This window comes from Lathamus discolor, chromosome Z (genome assembly GCF_037157495.1).
Source record: "Lathamus discolor isolate bLatDis1 chromosome Z, bLatDis1.hap1, whole genome shotgun sequence".
Taxonomy (NCBI): domain Eukaryota; kingdom Metazoa; phylum Chordata; class Aves; order Psittaciformes; family Psittacidae; genus Lathamus; species Lathamus discolor.
The window spans coordinates 97,245,980-97,258,275 of NC_088909.1; the positions used below are offsets into that span (position 1 = coordinate 97,245,980).

At 36.5% G+C, this 12,296-nt stretch overlaps 1 protein-coding gene across 1 annotated transcript in view; it reads left to right on the forward strand.

Annotated features, from left to right (window-relative positions):
* RICTOR (RPTOR independent companion of MTOR complex 2) overlaps positions 1-12,296 on the forward strand; it is a 78,815-nt gene extending 66,519 nt beyond the window's left edge. Inside the window, exons 32-38 of the mRNA XM_065663900.1 lie at positions 2,956-3,133; positions 4,363-4,447; positions 5,197-5,430; positions 6,879-7,031; positions 7,560-7,683; positions 8,725-8,863; positions 9,025-12,296. Of these exons, the coding sequence (XP_065519972.1) occupies positions 2,956-3,133; positions 4,363-4,447; positions 5,197-5,430; positions 6,879-7,031; positions 7,560-7,683; positions 8,725-8,863; positions 9,025-9,099 (988 nt within the window). The 3' untranslated portion in view covers positions 9,100-12,296. The remainder of the gene's footprint in view (positions 1-2,955; positions 3,134-4,362; positions 4,448-5,196; positions 5,431-6,878; positions 7,032-7,559; positions 7,684-8,724; positions 8,864-9,024) is intronic.

Consider the following 12,296-nt stretch of genomic DNA (forward strand, 5'->3'; position numbering starts at 1 on the left):
GTGTCACCTTTTTGAGTAATATTAGATGTTCTGAAGACAAATTGGAGAGTTACATAAGCTACCTAGCTCATGACATTGACACTGTTCCCAGCAACTGCAGTCAGTGCTTAACAGCTTTCTCTCTAAAACTCTTCTACTAGATTTTTCCTTTCAAATTCTCTTTTGGCTGGTGCATTGGATTTTCACATTGCTATTGAGAGGGAAAAGATACTTTATATCTCAGCTGTTGGCTAAAGATCCTCTCAGGTGAGAGAAGGGGGAGAAGCTATCAGTACATAAGTCATCTGCTTACTGCACAGAACATCAAGTCCCTGAACTGCACTCCACATATCCAGCTGAGTGCATATAAGTGCCTGTTTATTGCTAAGCATTTTTGTCCTCGTTAAGAGCAACATTCCTTTGTTGATGTTTTCACATGATTCTGCATAGATGGTATAAAAGATAAGTATTTTTCCCTTGGGTCAGTTAGAACTAGACTGAGTGTGCTGCTTAAATTAAGGATGATTCAGTAGTTAAGCTGCATTATCCTGGAAATCAGAAGTGCATTTTCTTGCTTTTGTCACTGGCTTCCTGTGCAAATGCAGGAACAAACTGGTGTCATTTCAGTGGTAGTACAGGTTCTGTTGTGGCCTTAGTAATGTTGTACCATTCCTTGCAGTCATGCCTTTGATATGCAAAGCAGCCTTCCTGCAGTGGGCTTTCATCCTGAGACTGCATGCAATGTGACAATAACAGTATTCCTGGTGTTCAGCTGTTTATGGTCTCTTATCATTAGGTAGGCTCAGGGATTTGAGCTGACCAGTCTTAATGTTGAACTGAAACAGCTGGAGTGCTCATATCTCAGAGAAGAAAAAATTACACAGATGCATATTACAAGAGATTGTCCAATTGTGTTGGTAACTTAGATAACTGATTGGCAAGACTATGATATAGCTAGTACCTGTGTTACATGTATTGGTTACAGCTGTGTCTGCACTGAATAATTATGGTTCTTTTAATTTCAGAGTATGTTACTACTTCCAGCTAAATGTTGTCCCTCTCTGCTATTAAAGTAATAAATTGGAAGGAAATATTATGTCCTTTTTCTCTGCCAAGCTTATTTTTGTGTCAGTCTTCAGAAAAATTTCTTTGATTCATACTTCATTGAGAAAATTATGTGTCATAGTACGTAGCAGCTGTAAATTGGGGTGTTTTATTATGTTTCTAGTTGTTCTTTGCATAATTTATTTTGTGAGGCTACATTTCCCGCCTTTGTCTTTAAAGACCAGCTAAAATTTTGATGTGTGTATCATGAATCCTGATGGTGGCTCTCACCCTACATCTGCTGACATGCTTTCATAAAAACTTACCAGTGTTTATCACTACTAATGATACATCTGTTAACTTTTCCAGGAAAAGCAGGGGCAAATTTTAGGATTAATGCTTCTATCTTTAATTTTATGCTGAGAGTAATTGTAGAATATTTTATTATGAAATAACTAATGTCATTGGTAATTTTAGGGGTAATTTTGGTATCATAGACCCTTAAGATCCTCAAGTCCAGCCATAAATCTAATACTGCCAAGTCCATTGCTAAATAATGTCCCTAAGTAAACATCTACATGACATTTAAATACCTCCAGGGGTGGTGACTCCACCACTTCTGTGGACAGCCTGTTCCAATGCTTGACAGCCCTTTCTGCGGAGAAATTTTCCCTAATGCCCAATCTAATCTAAACCTTCCCTGCTCCAACTTGAAGCCATTTCCTTCTGTTTTGGAGTATGGCTTGATTTATATAGTAAGTCCACTTCTTCTGTCTTTAACATTGGTCAGAATTGCTTAGTAGCGAGAAAACTATTGATATCCTCTAGCTTGTGTTCTGTGCATTCTCATTGCATAATAATCTCTTGAACCTTACATGGTCAAACCTTGATAATGTAACTTTTATCTCAGTATGAATCAGTTAACTTCTTAGAGATAAGAAAACATTTTAATTGCCTATCTGAACCAAAAGATAATAGAAAATTATTTCCAAAGAAAATTACTTGTAAAGCAGAAAGTCAAGAAATCAAACGCTTCCTGTACTTTAGCTCCTAGTCTATAGTAATTTACAGTAAAATAATTAAAATTTACTGTTCTAGAGGTGTGTCTCTTTACTAGGAAGCTTTAACTCAGTGGACATAGACCATCTACATAGGTTGATTGGCAGAAAACATTTACTGTTTTTATCTTTAGCAAGAAGTGAAATGACAGATGGTCCAGTGAGAAACTTCCATCATCAGGACTCTGATCAGCACTGAGGACTTCAGCATCCTCTCTCCTATCCCGTTTTCCTAACCTGTTTCTTTCTTTGCTCTGAGGGCTGCTTGTCACAGTCAGCTCTGCTCACTGCGCAGGTTCAAGTTTGTCCTTTGCACATTCACCCTGAGCCAGTTCTTCCTCCATTAGGTGACCTAATAGGTGGTAGCTTTGAGTATAGGAAAAAAGTTCCTTGTGTGCATTGCCGGTACTGTAGCAAGCTCAAGCTTTGCATTTGAAGGATGTGCCTGCTCAGCTTGGAGTTTCTGAGTATCCAGGGGAGATAGGCTCAGTGAATAGGTACATTTCCGAATATGGCAGTTAGCAGTTTCAATATTTACTGACTGTGTCTGGGCTGTAAATCTTTGAAGCCTAGGAAGTTGAAGATTTGTGGTTTCGCAGGGTTGGCAGCCCCTTAAGCAAAAGTTTCATCCTGCCATTTTGCAAGTCCTTGTTCTAACACTTTAGAAGAAAAAGTACTTGTCCGAGAAACTGGCAAACTATGCAATACAGTACAAGACAGAAAAAAGCAATGAGCCTACAGTTGTAATTTGTCAGAGTAACAAGCTCTGGGTTCTGCAGTGGGAAGGTGAGAACAGTCATTGTGTCAGCAGTCCTTCTAATGTGCCAGAATGAGAAATGTACCTGGATTGTGAGTTGTTATTTCAATGTTGCAGGTTCATGAAAGCTTTAAGTTACGCTTCATTAGATAAAGAAGATCTGTTAAGTCCTATTAACCAAAACACACTTCAGCGTTCCTCTTCTGTTCGCTCGATGGTTTCTAATGCTACGTATGGTAGCTCTGATGATTACATTGGCCTTGCTCTCCCAGTGGATATCAATGAAATATTTCAGGTATGTATGTGGTAATTTACTGGGGTTATTTGCATTTTCATACTGAAAGGTAGTCAACTGTTGCATTTTCATCAGAATAGATTACATCTAGGGAAATGGGGGAAAATGGATGTGGTCCTTCCAAGTATATTCCAAGCATTTTGGAGAACAAGAGTTTCTAACCCAGTTTACAGAAAATTGTTTGTTTTGTATTGGGCAAATAATAACACAGACAGGGTTGAACAGTGTTAAACAATGGTAGCATAAATAATGTCATAAGATCTTTAGTTGACTTCGGCTTTTGTACTAAAATCCACATAGTCTGTGGACATTTGTTAGCACCTCTTTAGACAACTAATTGAAACGTTCATTGGTCAATGGTAAGTGATATGCATAATCCCACAGTAAACTTCCTGCTACCATGACGATATTAGTTTGATGTAGTCATAGCAGTAAATTATATTGTCTTTATTTAATCTTATGTATATACATGCATATATTTAGGTTAAAACAGATTATTTTAAATGTCTTACCAATTGCCACCTTTCTGCATGGTTAAAACACATTCCCATCTCAAATTCATGCATCACAGGGTTTAATATACTGTTAATTATCAAAAGCAGAGCGTTGTCTGTGTCAAAGGTAAATCAATGGGCTTCCTTGCCTTTAGTTTACTTAGTCTTTGTCTTTCAAACCCAAATAGTTTCTTAGTAACCTCAAAATTTAGTAAATCTAGAGTAAAGTCAAGATTGTCCATCATGCCTCCTTTGATGAAATAACTACTTTTTCTCCTTCGCTGTCTTTTTGGCATATTTATGTTATGTGGCATTGTTTCTTCTCTCTTAAGTCTTACTGCAGAGTTATGTCTTGACAGTGCTACATCTTACTGACAACATTTTAGATGTCCTCTGTGATTTTGCACTGCTCTCCTGATATCTCCAGTGGTATAGAGTGATCATGGACAGGTCATTAGTATCCACTTTTGGGTCACAGGTTTCCTTGCAGCCTGTCACCACTGTTTTAACATTTACTGACTATTTGTAAGCCTTGCTTAGTAAATGTTCATTCACAAATGTATGTTTTTCTCATTGGCTTTCCTTTAGTACTCATGTGCCCATTCTTAATTTCTCTAATCAGATCTTTTTCCTGAAGTAAGAAATGGACAAGACTGTATTTTGTTATAAAATCTGTTCTTCGTTTATGTATGGCTATCATCTATGCTAATTTTAATTTTCACTTGAATATTCCAGGTAAAGGAAACTCCATATTTCCAGAAGAAAACCACACCTCCATTTGATGATCATGGGGCTAAGGTCTTTGCACCTGATGCAGGAGGTACTGCTTTTTTTCCTTTGCTGTACCTTTTTGTGGTGTATTTGTATACGATAGCTGTTATCTTATCTCCTAGTTAACTGGAACTGTGCTACAAACACTTTGAACACCCAAATAGACATACGTTACTGACATTTTTTTCCTTGTGTGTTGTTGATGCAATATATAAAGCTGATTTTCCAGAAAATGTGTTTCTGTAGCTTGCAAAGTTTCAAAATTGTTCAAAATTATATTTGTTAGTATTTCCGTTTAGGGAAGAGCATGTTACTAAAGTGTCTTCATCCTGTTTCTGCATTGTTGAGTCTAGTTTCTTCCTAGTACAGGCACTAAGTTACAGGATTTTTTAATTGTTTCTGTGTTCATTGGTGCATGTGTTGTTTAAACGTTAGTATATTGTTGTACTTAATCTTGTTTGACACTGCGAAAATTGGTAATGTATTAGTGTTACATGGGTATTACTAATGCTGACATAATTCAGGACTTACAACACATCATCTTACAGTAAGTATGTACAGTATGTGTTTTTGGAGGTTGAATTATGTCCTTTGCCATGGTTCCTTACATGTGATAAACTGAGATTAAAATGTGGTACCTGTTTACCAAATGCTAACAATCTTGGGAGCTTAATCATTCGAAAGTTTCTAATCTTCACACACACATACCTTTCCCAGGCTTAAAAGGGGAAATTTAATTGAAATAATGGTTGCTGGGTTTTGGTTTTTTGTTTCTGATGTCTAATTGCTTATCTACAGGTCTTCCATCAGGTACAAGTGATGTTGTCAAAAGCCCTTTTCAGATGCTCAGACAGCAGATCAGTCTTACAGAAATAATGAATACCAGCCGTTCAGATGCCTCCCAGTTTCTAGAAGGTACAGAGGATACGGGACTGCAGGAGCACACAGATGAGAACTGCCTTTACTGTGTCTGTGTTCAGATACTGGGTTATCAGCCTAGCAGCAGAGTGAACTCTTCATATGGTCGTACAGGTTAGTGTTCCCTGTGGGGAAGTGTGGTAAAACTGAAGGAAAATAGTGTTCATCTTGAAAATGTATTAATCTGTGAGGGTTTTTTTCTTACTGACTATTGACCTTGAAATTAATACTCCATAGTAAGCTCACTGTGCAACCAGTGGTATTTCTATGGTCATTTCCAGCTTTTTGATTTCTAGTACTGTTAGTATGAATAGGTGCCTGCATGATTTTTTTTTTTTCAATATTTCTAAGAGCTTATCAAAATATAAAATTTGAAACCTTATTTAGTATTTAAACTCTGTGTCCTGGAAACTGGTGCTTGCTGTCAAGCTTACGAAAAGTCTGACTTCAGAGAAAGTCTGTACCATAAAACAAAAATAAAGGAAATCTAAGGAGTCTTTTGAAGTTGAGCTGTAATTTCTAGGATTTAGTCATCTTCCTTTATATTTTGAGATTCAGATCAAATTCAGTATATTTTTTCCTAACCTCCTCTGCAGAGCTTGAAGTTACTTAACTATTTGCAGTCTCTAGTAGAAACATAATACAGTAATGGAAACCTAGTAGGAATAATCATGGTTTTACAATAGTGTTACACATGAGCTAGTAGCACATAAAGTACTGTTGACAAAGGGGACAATGTGAGGAATGGCCCAGAAAGCAGAGTTTGAGCTTGAGTTCAATATCAAGAAGGGATGGCAAATAAAATCCCAGCTGTAGTCTTTAAGTAGTGAAGGGATTAGAGGTATGGCAGAGCCAGGCTCTTGTCAGGCACGCAGGCAAAGGACAGGAGGGCAAGAACATGTGCTGTAGGAGTAGAAATTCCAGTTGAACCTAGGGGGAAGGAACCTCTTTGCAGTGTAACATAACCTCATTTTGAGGTGAGCAAGACCTCCAGCCATCAACCTTCTTTGAGCAAGAGATTGAACTAGGTGATCTGCAGGAGTCCCTTCAGACCTGTGTTTTTCTGTGGTTGTTAACTGGGCAACAATTAGAAGTTTGGATATTATATGTATCTCTTTAAACCAAAAATACCTAAGGCTGTGGATAGTGAAACCTCCCCGAAGAATCTTACTTACCACATCTTTCCGTTGATGAAGTCAGCTTTCTACAACACCTGCATTAATTGTATGAACAGAAAAAATTACGCGTATGCAGAAGCATCTTCATTATGTTACGTAAAATAAGAGCACAGATATATCAATAAGAGCTCTATGTGTAGTGACACTTTTTAGGCTTCTTTTAGTGTCTAAAAGAGCTTATTGGTTTTGACTATTTTGAGATTCAAAACCAGTGATTTATACAGTATGATTTGTCCGAAATCAGCATCTAGTTTCCAGATGGTTCATATGCACAATACTTCGTGTGTCAGTGTCTTGAGTGCTTATCATTGTTGGAAAATAAGAAAAGCATTTGAAGTGAGGAAAACTGTGAATAACAAAGATACAACATCATGTTTATGGCAGACTTTTCAGACATTCCATATACTGACTGGTGTGGGCAGACCATACACAATCACTTGGATGTGCATTCCTCCAAATTTTCTGGAATTTCGGGCTGTAGTGATGCAGTATCCCATGGTTCAGCTAGCAGCACCAAGAGTACAGAACTTATGCTAGGTAAGTTTGGAAGCTTTTTTGTTTATTAAAGACTAACTCTAAAAGTATTTTTTAGGTACTGCTTTTGCTATACAACATTTCTGCAGGTTATTAAATTAAATAGCTCTGAATTTCTGTAAAGAGAAAGACATTCCTCTTTTCAGGTTGATGTTTTATGTTTTGAATTATCGTAATTTCTTACGAAGTAGCTGCTTGCTAACTTCTGCAACATCTGATAGAAATAGAGCAGATGATCACCCAGTTCGCAGCATGGTTTAGTGGGAGAGACAGCACTATAATTAAATCCTACTGGCTTTTCCATTTATGAAATGGTAGTTTACCGTATTAAAATCTTTCTGTCTTAATTCCTGAAAATAGATATTTTTTTTCTAAGTTTTACGTTCAAATTAAGTATTTATTAGAAGTTCAGAATACATACATAAGTGCATGTGTATGTGTTTATGGAATCCTAAAACAGACTTACTTGGCATAAGATCAGCACAAAGATTATTCTGTTTAAACTCCATCCTGTTTAATTTGTTTTTCCAGGAGTAAAATCAATCCCAGATGATACACCAGTGTGCAGAATACTTCTGCGGAAGGAAGTCTTACGTTTAGTCATCAATTTGAGTAGTTCAGTAGGAACTAAGGGCCATGAAACTGGACTGCTGACGTAAGTTCAATAAATTTCAGATGTTTTAGCAATTTGTTGTATGTATGCTTTCAATGTTAATCACTGTCGCAGAGATCTTATTTCTTACTCCTCAAAAAATTGTAAGCAGATATGATTGAATATAATGTAAAGGCTAAACAAAGAATTGTTCTTTTAGTGGTTTTGCTCTGTCTTTGATTTCTTACTCTTCCCCAGTCTTTCTAAAATCGGTAGTTCAACTACAGTGATAATCCTTTACATACCCCATGTATCACACATCTTAAAAAAAAGCCAAAAAAACAAAAAAACAACTAAAAAACCAAATAAACCAGTAATTCTTTTTTGTTATTTTGCAAAAAAACATATCAGATAAAGAGAACAACAACAAATTGAAAGTAACTTCTTAAGAAACACAAATTTGCTTTGAGCAAGAATGCAACTACTGAAATTAATTTATGGGGGGGGGGGAAGGTGTTAAAATACTGGAATATAAATCCATGTACCAAATATCATAATAAAACCTGTAGGTGCATGGGATAGTGACATGGGAAATTGGCGTATTACTGCTACAAGAAAATGAAGAAATGCTCATTTTAGTTTTAACTATGCTTACAGGTAATTAAGTTAGCTTTTTCAGATTTCTCTTACTACTGCTGTACATGTGGGTGTCAATTCTTTAATATACTATTCTCTTTCTGCGTCTTTTAAGGGTACATGATCCCCAGGTGTACAGCAATTCTCTACAACTTTAAAAATTGTATATTCTGTTTGATCTCACTAATACAAATTTCTTGCAGTTTTGTACAAAGTCATGCTGCCCTTATGTTCTTGCTTTTGTCAGACCTGGAATTTATAATGCCTAGTAATGAAAAGTTCTACTTTTAATGATGACAATCAAAATCTAATTGAATGTTTGTTTTTTTTTTTCTTTAAATATGGTGGAAACCTGTTTGAGATTTAACAAAGCTTTGTTTTTCTGTGTGTGGGGTTTTGGGTTTTTTTGTTTTGTTTTGTTTTTTGTTTTGTTGGGTTTTTTGTTTTTGTTTTGTTTGCTTTTTCCAGAATTAAGGAGAAGTATCCCCAAGCATTTGATGACATATGCCTTTACTCTGAGGTGTCCTACTTGTTAGCACATTGTACATTTCGGCTTCCATCTAGAAGGTTCATTCAGGAACTATTTCAAGATGTACAGTTCTTACAAGTAAGTGGAGTGTTCAGATGTGTTAAATGCACCAAATTGCACCGTGTGCAGGTTTCGTGTTGTGAATAGTGGATGCTTTCAGATACGTCTTAAAGGAACCCATTTTATGATATCTATTTAGCAAAAATCACTAACAACATGAATACTTCTTTTTCTCTTAGATGCATGAAGAAGCAGAGGCTATTTTAGCAACATCAACAAAGCCTCCAGTGATCGATACATCAGCTGAATCCTGACCTCTGTCTCATGCAGTGCATTACGTATAGACTTTCTGAAATCCTCAGACAGCCTCTGACTGACTGGATAAAAGGCTTCAAGTATCATCTGCTAGACCGTTCCAGAAGCTGCTGGTACATGAAGACTGAACTGAAAACTTTCTTCCTCAACCAATTACTGTCCAAGTCTTTTGAGCCCTTTGGGGATTTATTAAACATTACCATAGTTTTAATAATAGTAATTATCAGTATATGCAAGAGCCAAGCACTGAACACCTCCACAAGTTTTCATTTCATTGGAAAAAACAAACAAACAAATAGGACAACATGCAGAGACATCTTTTTTTGATTGACTTTCAATTCTGTTCCAGAGAAGTAGAATGATGCCTTGCTTTTTAAATGCTGGATACCAGGAATCAGAGAGAGATATGAGGGTGCGTTCCGTTGCCAGCAATGGGGATCTGTGCTGTAATCTTGGAGACTAGGGGATTAATGTTAGTGTTAGCCTTTCTCTGTTTGTTTTTGTACTGTTTATAACACTACTTGGAGGTTTGTAACTTCAGAAAAAAGAAAAGCCTCAGTGACACTGAGGTTTCCTTTTAAGTTATTTTAATATTGCTGTAGTTCTAAGTCATTTTATTAGCAGTCTCTCCAATTTCATGACATTTACATACATGTATCTTATCTGAACCAGTTAAGGACTTTCACTACAGTTTGATTTTTAAAAATAGCAAATCATTTAAACTTAAAATGCTGAAATCAGATTGTTCTCCCTGAATGATATGCATGTGTTTGCAGTTTCTACATTCATGCTCATATAGTACGAATGTTGGTCTTACTCGTAACCAAAATCCTTTAAAAAGCATGATTTGTATCAGATAAATGAATATTGTATAAAGTAAACTTGAAGACATTTAATCATTGCTGCTTTTGTGAGAAGACATAATATGAGTGTTTTCAAAGTTCCGTGGAAACAGCCTTTTATAAAAACAAAGATTTATTTGGATTTTCAATGGATGAGTGATCAAGCATCAGACAGTACTAATAATTGTAGTGAAAAGCCTTAAGTACCAAATTTTGGAGCAGCAGTACTTACAATTTTATACTGGTATTTAGGACTTGTTGCAAAAGTTAAATGAGACAGTGACTGTTGATGACTGAAATAGTTGCCTCTATCTTGTTGCTGGTGAGGTTTCTAAATTAACGAGTGCAAGTTGTAAACAAACAAACAAAAAAAAAAGTAGTAATCCCTGTCAATTTTACACTTTTATTATGGATCTAGAGATTCAGAAGCCTTTATACGAAGGTAATATAAATATATGCAAACGTGTATATACAGTAGCATGGCCACCTTTGTTAGAATGCCTGTAATAGAAGGGATTACCCTTTGATTTTGATACAGGAATAACTCAGCTGGACTGTACTAAGTAGAACGTATTTTTTCCATTCACTTTTACCATTTTTTATAATTGTCAGATTAATACTTAAGATAAGTGGAATTTATCCTGATGCTCACAACTCTGTTCTTCCTAGCTATGCTACTGGAGATTTCAATAGATAGTCCTGTGAACAGTAAAACAAGACACATAAGCACTGCTTCGTAGCTATCACTTCACTGAGTTTTTGTGTGTACTGCATACCATCACATTCTGGTAAAGCAGATTGTAAATTGCTGCTCACAGTTAAATTTAGTTCCTAAGATTATCTTTTCATGAGTTCCCACTGAAAGAAGGAGCAAAAAGAAACTGATTTAACTCTTCTTTGGTCAGTGACACAAATAACACGTGTGTGTCAAGGCATGTTTGAAATGCTCTGAAAATATCCAGTAACTATTGGACTTCTGCTCCTAAGAAATAAATGCTTCTGTAAAACCAAAATGTCAATCACAGTAGACCAAATAGTGGTATAAACTCCAAAGGAAATAATGTAGTTTTCCCAAAAATGGGGCTAGCGTATCATATACCGTAGTTTCAAACACTACCTCAGTTAGGCTAGAGTATGAGAGATTTGTTTTAATAACTAGATGGGGTTACATTGAACAACTCCATGTTATTTTTCTGCAGTTAAAGCAAAATAAAAAGTTTTATCACCTGCATTAAAAAAAAACAACAAACACCTTTGTTCATTTGTTACCAGTTTAACCTGTAGCACTTAACATAGGAAGCACTATACAAAGGCCTCTGATTATAAAAAGGTAAGCAAAAGCGGTGTTAATATGCTTTTGAAAGACTCACCATCCTGAAATGCTTACCTGTTCTGAGGTACTCGCTTGTGTGGGGATCCATGACAACAGAAACCTGATGTAAAAATTATGGCTGCAGATTCAGATGTAAAACGTGATTTATTTTTTCCCTGAAAATGTATGAGTGTCAGTAGGTTTCAACAAGTACACATAGAGGATGGGAAGTCTGTACTGTACATAATATACAACATTTCCAGAATGAATTTACTTATTTACAGTAAGCTCACATTAGTGTTTCATTTTAATTGGCAAATGAAGGGATGCTGTATTTGAAGGAATCTGATATTGGCCTAGTTATAAACTGTGAATTTCCAGTTCTATAGATTTTCATTTTCAGATATCCCTTTCAAAGTTGTTACATTGGGGTTTTATTTGCTTCATGATAAAACTTAAGAAAATAGTAGTAAATAACAGTTGTGCTTATATTAACCCTGATTAATAGTCCTTCCACTTCTCTTGAAAAGGTTTGCAAGGGAAGCTGACAGACCACCTGCTTTGTGATTTTTTCCAAGCCAAACAATTGCTGATGTAAATGCTTGAATAAAGGGTGAAGTGTATAGCCTTCACTTGCACTATATACAAATACAGTTTGGTTGCTGTGGCAGAGGAAACTCCCAAATGATTAATTATGCTAATACAAAATGCTCAGCTCTGAGGTGAAGGCCTTTGTGGGAAGGAGAGGCTGGCTCTACTATGTTAGGGGGCTAGTTTTCTTCAGCCTGCTTTTACAGTCAGTGCAAGGGGCGAGCCCTTTCAAAGGCCAGACAGCTAACTAATGGTCTCCCAGTTACTTCCCCAAGGGCCTGTTTCTCTCCATGAGTGGGAGTGGGGAGGAGGATGGAGCTGAGTGCTGCGAGTGGCCTTTTGGAGGGAGACTTTTTCGGCCGTCTGAAATTCAGAGGTGCGGAGATCTCCCAGCTCTAATGGGCATCACTTGGGGCTGGAGGAGACTTGCCTGCTGGGCAGCTGGTATGAT